Raw genomic sequence first — 7321 nt, forward strand, 5'->3', positions numbered from 1 at the left:
CACTAGGTGGATCACTGGTTCGGATCAATTAAAATAAGGATTCAAAGGCACTGGGGCAACAGTTTCAAAAGCATCAATATGGCTTAAGAGCCTGCGCCCCGTTCCCAGAGCTCTCCGAGCTTCTAGGGCCAGCAAACCTGTGAGGTGGCTATTTAGGGAACTGGGGAATAGGGCTCCCCATTTCCAACAGGGCTGGAAAGATCACACAGAGCAGAAGTCCTCGAGGTGTCCATTTAGCCTCAGGAAGTGCAGCACCAAGGCAGTGGGGGGAAAGAAGTAAAGTCCTTATTTCTCACTGCAAAAAAAGCCAGTAGTGGCAGAAGACCCTGACAGGGAAATGCTGTAGTTTCTAGGAGGTCATTTGTGGGATGGGCTGGTAACAATTTCTCCCCTACAGAAGAAAATCTCCTTAAATTAAACCAGGAGAAGCCATTAGTGTTTCAATGAAACATAATAGGATCCTACTGATATCATTACAATGCCTACTAATCAGAGTGCCTGGACCATTTTTAAGAGCTAGGATTTGGTAGCCAGGAGGTCATTCACAATCTGCTTTTATCAGAAATTGTTTGTAAAAACTTTCTGGAATGGCTGTGACACCCAAATAAATCTTCTCAGTTCTCCCTGTAAGGTACCGTAGTGACGGGCGGGAGGAAGGAAGATGAGCGTGTTTGCTAACGGGCCTTTTCTGCCCATTATACTTTGCAAACAGAGTGCATGTCTGAAGCCATCACTGCCGAAACCATCCTTGACCCCCTGTTCCTGGTGTCTTACACCGATATCGAGCAGTTTGACGTGTGCTTGAGTAACGAGGTTTTGAAAGACAACCTGGTCCCTTTGCTGGAGCAGCCCCTCACCGAGGAGCAGCTCGATGTCCTAAAGCGGAAATTTGGCGAGGTAATGGTGAACATCATGGGATAAAACAGTGCTGTGCCGCTGAGGGCCAAGATGGCCTGGGTCCTTCTCAGGCCCACGTCTGTGGGGGAACACGCGTTGCAGGGAAGGGTTTCTGACCTCAGCTCTGATAGGGTTGCCAAGCGTTTGAATCTCTTCTGGGAGGTATCCGAAACGCCAGCATGCCCGCGACACACGATGCTCGCGCGCTTGCGCTTATCGCTTATGGATTATAGTCATGCACATTGCTACGAGATTTTCAAAACCCACTGGACGACTGTATAAATCAGATGCAACATTTAATATTTATTTTAATGAATGCCCTGTCGTTTATCTCCTGGGTGACTCTCAGCAGTCTCCTGGAGATTTAGATCTAATTCCTGGGCAATCCTGGAGGGTCGGCAGCCGAGTGCACGCTGCGAGAGAGGCAGTAGGGTTGCCTTGCAATGCGATACTCCTTTCTGCATTGGGAAGTGCTGCAGCTGAGGTCAGGTGCTGGCTGGGAGAGCCGGAGGAGCAGCTCACACCATCCTGTGCGCAGGCGCACTTACTTCTTGGGCCTGCTCCCTGAGGGCCAAGTCTTTGCTGCAAAGAAAATAACGGGATTTGCTCCCCCTCCCACCCAAAGCACTCACGCTGTCACACGGTTTGAGCTATCCCAAAAGCCATCAGGGAGGTGACGCAGAGCCAGTTCGAGAGCAGAGCATCTGATTTTGGATCGGGATGGTTTGATTGGGTAAAGATCCATCTCCCACGCCTGCGTTCAGCATGCAGGATGCACCATGACTAGAGGTAGACGAGAGATGCTCTCATGTAAAAATTTGCCATGAAAAGCCAAGTCGGTGATACGACAGAGGGACAAGCAACATGGAGGAGGCAGCAGGGCAGCAGTGATTATAAAAAGGGGGCTGAAGCCAGAGGGTATTGTATCCTGTGAGAGCAGACAAGCAATCACCACTTTGCTCCAGCTGGAATTAACCTCGTGCTCCTCGTTATTGCTCGATATCCCCGTCTATCGTGAATCCAGCTGTCAAGCCCATTCATTGATTCCCCTGCAGCTGGAATTAACCTCATGCTCCTCGTTATTGCTCGATATCCCCGTCTATCGTGAATCCAGCCGTCAAGCCCATTCATCGATTCCTCTGCCACTAATGACTCAGTCTGGCCCTTTCAGATTTACCCCGATGGGATCCCGGAGGACCAGCTAAAGCTCTTCGGCTTGTTATCGCGCCGCTACACCGCGAGCGAGATCAGCAAGTGGATGGTGACGTCCAGTGAAACCCTCGTGGCCCTGCTGGACCCGGAGGCCGGGAGCTGGAGGGAAGCCGAGGTAATTGTGCTGGTGGGAGCTAACGAAGGGATAGCGGCAGTGATCCCAGGACCAGCAGAGAGGAGAGGAGTGAGCAGGGCTAAATTACGGAAGGCCGTTGCAGGGTGGGGTACTCTGTGCCGGCAGAGGTGCGACGACCTCTCACCTGGGGATTTTCTGCTAGCCACTGCCCTACAGCAATTCAGATACCGCCCCCCCAGTGAGCACAGCCCAAACATCGAACAACACTGCCCCTAAATACATTCACTGCCTTTCATCCTGCTTCCTAGGTCAAACAACTGGTCGCCAGATACGTGGACCTGGGTGGTAACTTAACGGGACCCTTGCTCCAGCAAATCGGGGGCGAAGCACTGTGCAACCTGTCTGATGAGCAGATTAAAAGAATAAGCCCAGAAGCAATTGGGTAAACCGCCTTTACCAAGGGAAGGGGTGCTTATCTGTCACGAGTCAATGGTTAGAGCAGTGCTGGGCAGGTCTCCGTGCACTGCACCCCTCCTGGAAGTGGAAGCTAGTGCCACAGGGGAGAAATATTTCAAGTTATTTTAGGGGGGCGAGTTTCCTGGAAAACAGCCGCTCTGAAGTGACCTCGGAAGCAATTAAATGCCTGTTTGTAGCGTGAGGAGGCAGCAGGAGAAGCCAATGCAATTTAAGGCTGCGCAGAATTGTTGCTTTGCGGAGGTCAGGCTCAGCCACGGCAGGAGAAGCCCACGGATAATATCCTAGGATGTACGGGGCTGCTTGGCTTGCAACGTTTAGGGCTAGGATGTGAATCCCCCATTCATTTAGCAGTGGAGCTTGGGAGCATTCAAATCAGTCTTCCCAAGATTGGGCTTTTGTGTCCCTGTGGATTTCTAATTGCTTCCTGTTCCTCTAGGAGCGCTGGAAAATTAGACATTTCTTCCTGTTCACAAGCCAAGAAAGACCAGCTCTATGCCAAAGCCCGTGATGCATTTGCTAGCCAGAAAGGAACCAGTGCTTATTACCCTTTAATCCAACCCTATCTAGGTAGGTATTTAAACCATTGCCCTTCTTGGGCTCCAGTGTGGTGGATGCAGCACCCGGAGACCCTCTGACAGCAAAAGCGGGTGTTTGCTGCTTTGAAAAGGAGGTTGCATTTTTACATTTATAAATACTTTATTTTTATGAAGGTGGGGCTCCAGTGAAGGACCTGGAAGACCTGGCCAAATCTGACGTTGCCATGGATATCAACACATTTACTGCCTTAAATCCTGATGAGCTGCAGGTACGTTACCAAAGAGGTTGGACTCTTCTCATCAGCAGCATTAGGCGCTCCAGAACGATTGCTACGAGAGGTAGCAGACACACCTTGATGCCAGTGGCAGGTCCATCCATGGGAGACTGCAGAGGAGCAGATGGAGTGAGGGATTAGCACTGAGGGGCCATTTGTATTATTATTTGTTTTTATGACCATTGCATCTTTGCCGCAAGCAAAATACTTTGCAGGTTTTCTGTCCCATGGAAACTGCGAACTGAGTAGACAGGGAGGGCAAAATTCATCAGGAAAAGGCTGAACAAGTAGGCTAGCACGCAGTAGTTTTGGGGTCACTGCTGGGTCAGAATTGCTTGGGCAGGATTTGCAATTCCATATTTTTAATAGAGTTTTTTTTAAAGGACGTTATTACCCTGTCAGTAATCGCATTAGGAAGATAAGCCTCTGGTAGCATCAGCTGATGGTGAAGGTGAACAACAATGTTATGACTGTGTTGCAGAAACTCAGCATCCAGGACGTGAAGAATTTGCTGGGTGTAAACCTTCCCTCTCTAAAGCAAGCTGAAAACCATCCAGCCGTGGCCAACTGGACCAAGACTCAGTACCAGTCAGCCCTGGACAGGATCCTGGGCATCGGTCTGCAGGGCGGGATGCCGGATCCAATCTCAACAGCAACCAGCATCCCTAGTATTTTAATCCCTAATGACACCACTACCCCACCAGCTACCTCCTTCAATACCACTGCCCCAACCGCTACCACGCCCAGCACCAGTGTCTCAAGAGCAGTCACCAACCCCACGGCCTTTATCCATAACGCCACCGCCCCACCTCCTGCTGTCAGCCAAACTCTTACTGCCCCCAGCACCACCCTAGCTACTACCACCATCCCCGACACCAACACCCCAACTGCCATGATCAACCAAACTGCCAACACCCCCAAGCTGACCACACCAGCTGCTGTTATCAACCAAACAGCCAACACCCCCACACCAACAGCCATTATGCACCACGCCACCAACACCACCACCCCAGCTGCTATTACCAACTCCACTGCCAACACCCGCAACCCCACCACGACTGCTATTATTGACCACGCTGCCAACATCACCACTCCAAATCTGGTCATCAGTGAAACGGTCACTGCCTCTAACACCACCTCTGTTACTGCAACTGCTGTGAACACCCCCAATGCCGCCATCCCAAGTGCCGTTGCCTCTAATGTCACCACCTTGACCCCCAACACCACCACTCCTGGTCCCCACATTGCTAACCTCACTTCTAACACTATCACTGCAGCTCCTGTTGACACTACTGCCATCACCCACAACACATCTACCCATCACCCGTCACCCATCATGCCCACTTCCCCCACAACCACCTCAAATGCCACTGCTCCACCTCCCATTATCTTCACATTCACTACTAGCATCACACCGTTGACTGTCAAGGCAACCATTACCTCAACAGTGGCCAGTCCCACCACCCCTAGAAACACTGCCCGCCCCCCAACAACCGCCACAACATCTGCCACAACCACGGTCACCACCCCAAGGCCCAATAAGACAACGTCAACCAAGACAACACAGCCAACAAAGCCAACACCTGTGGGATTCATCAATCTTAAACCGGTAACCAGTACGTATCTGTAAAAGGCACTAAACATCTTAAGAACAGCCCTGGGGATAATATAGTCATGGATGAGCACTAGTCTTTTGAGACTCTTGAGGGCCAGAAGCAGGATGGACATCCTGTTATTAGGAAAGGAGTCTGTTACAGGTGATAAACCAGTGCCAGGTATAGTCTTGTTGGGTTTTAATTGTGCCCTTAATCAACACCTACCAAACGCCTTCCATACTGGCCATGGAGCAGTCTCAGACGGTATTAGTAACTGTACATGGGTAGATATTCAGGGTGGGTGGGATGAAGACCTCAGAACTGAAATGGAAAGTGCTGTGGCTTTTGAAGGACAATGAGCATCTTATGGCCTTGAAGGATGCAGTTCAAATGCAGGCAGGTGAAGCGTACCTGCTTGCATTTGAAGGATGCTGTTCAAATGCAGCATACTTCACCTGCCTGCATTTGAACAGCCTCCTTCAAGGCCATAAAATGCTCTCTTGTCCTTTAATATAAGAGAGCACCTCTTCTCTCAGTTTTAGATGCTACATTAAATTCATGGATTTGGTTCTCTTTTCCTCAAGTATGTGCAAGAGGAGGATCCATCTCTCAGATCAGTATAGCTCATAGATGGACTGTAACTGGGTGGGCAGTGCTGTGGATGAACAGGCAAGAATATGGACCAAAGGCCACTGTTTCCCTATGTGGCTTCAGAAATGTCTGAACCCCATGACCACACTATTGCCCTAAAGGCCCATTTGGGAGCTCAGGTGCTACCACATTGATCGCACGGATAACCCAAGCCTTTCTGCTCTGTATTCTTTCCTTCCAGCATCAAGAGCAAACCTGTCTTTCAGTCTGCTACACGTGCTGTCCCTGACTGTTGGGATCTTCTTGCTGAGAAGGTTTCTGTAATGCCACCAGCACATACATGGCCTTTACGGTATTCCTCCTCTCATTTTTCACTGGCCCCCCAAATGGCTGAGATGCAGGCATCATATTCCCTCCCAGGTAGCAGAGACCCCACTTTGCAGCACACGTGGGAGCTACATGAAGCTGCCAGGACCACGTTCCCCAGAGGCAGTGCAATGATCCTGGTGGGACAATTAGATATTAAGATGTCATTATTGTTGCTCAGACTTTTAGAATAAGTTTCTCATTCAAAGGACAGAGCTGTACGCAAGGACCTGGAGCGGCAGCTGCAAACTACTTTGGATGTACATACTTCAGGGGCATTTGCCCCGTCCCTCCAATGGATTCAAACAGCTTTCTCTCAGCAGAAGGCCTAAGCTAAATCCTCCCTAAGGAGCAGTGTCTGCCCGTGCATCCATTCAGTATAGTAAAATCCAGATGATCCATGGGGTTAGGCGCCTCCATACCTACTATGATGAGAGGGTGCAAACCAACTGGGCCTCCAAACAGCTGTGGAGGTACACCAAGGTGCCCCTAATGACCAAAAAAGTAGTATCCTTGGCAGGAGAATCTGTTGAAATGGCTGCATGACTGAGGTCTAATGCCCCCATTACAACCAACACTTTCTTGGGTCTTTTATCGCCTGGGGACCAGTGCCATGCTATGGATAATTGGCCCTTATTCATATTCCAGATTCAGTTCCAAAATACTTTCAGACCATGAGACCTGAAAATACACGGCACCTCCATATGATCAAAAAATGATGAAGAGCCATTAGTAGTACCATCGTTTGATTTGTGGTGACAGTAGACCCAATTCTGGCCCGCACAGGCCCATCAAGTAGTACCGTACTCGTTACCAGCCCCAGTGGATTCATCTCAGCTGACCTTGGTTTCACTGCCAGCGTTTAAAGGTATCGGTCGCTGTTGGAGGATCAGAGTTTGGTCCGCTCTTCTTGAGTCGTGTAGCGTAGCTGGCGGTAGGTTCCTCTAGAAATCTGGTCGCTGCCTTCACCCTGCTTTACTTTGGATGTAGGAGAGGTCTCTAGATTGAGATTTGTTCCAGCCATGCCAAAGTCATTTATGGAAAACAGGGTATGTGGGTCATCACGTTAATGCTACATAACGAACATCAAAGTCTTTTTATTTTCCCCAGATGTTCCTTGGAGCGTATAGTTCTGTCTTTCTGTCTGTTTGAATAAAATACAACAGTTCCTCTCCTTTCTTGTTTCCATTTTTTGCACCTCTTTGGAAGTGCCCGTGCACGAGTTGTGGAGCTGGACCACTTTCTGCAGGTGGAGGTTTCCACTCTAGCTCCTCTACAGTTCTTGAGGACCTGGTG

The 7321-nt window shown here is 49.7% G+C and overlaps 1 protein-coding gene across 1 annotated transcript in view; it reads left to right on the forward strand.

The window, feature by feature from the left end:
- LOC149855117 (uncharacterized) overlaps window positions 1–7200 on the forward strand; it is a 30750-nt gene extending 23550 nt beyond the window's left edge. The window contains exons 31-37 of the mRNA XM_090024415.1: window positions 713–897; window positions 2069–2224; window positions 2494–2627; window positions 3099–3229; window positions 3373–3467; window positions 3955–5089; window positions 5901–7200. Coding sequence (XP_089880541.1) covers window positions 713–897; window positions 2069–2224; window positions 2494–2627; window positions 3099–3229; window positions 3373–3467; window positions 3955–5089; window positions 5901–5983 — 1919 coding nt within the window. The 3' untranslated portion in view covers window positions 5984–7200. The remainder of the gene's footprint in view (window positions 1–712; window positions 898–2068; window positions 2225–2493; window positions 2628–3098; window positions 3230–3372; window positions 3468–3954; window positions 5090–5900) is intronic.
- Window positions 7201–7321: the final 121 nt, after the last annotated feature.

This window comes from Crocodylus siamensis, chromosome 12 (genome assembly GCF_052110815.1).
Source record: "Crocodylus siamensis isolate JL-2025a chromosome 12, ASM5211081v1, whole genome shotgun sequence".
NCBI classification, from domain to species: Eukaryota; Metazoa; Chordata; order Crocodylia; family Crocodylidae; genus Crocodylus; species Crocodylus siamensis.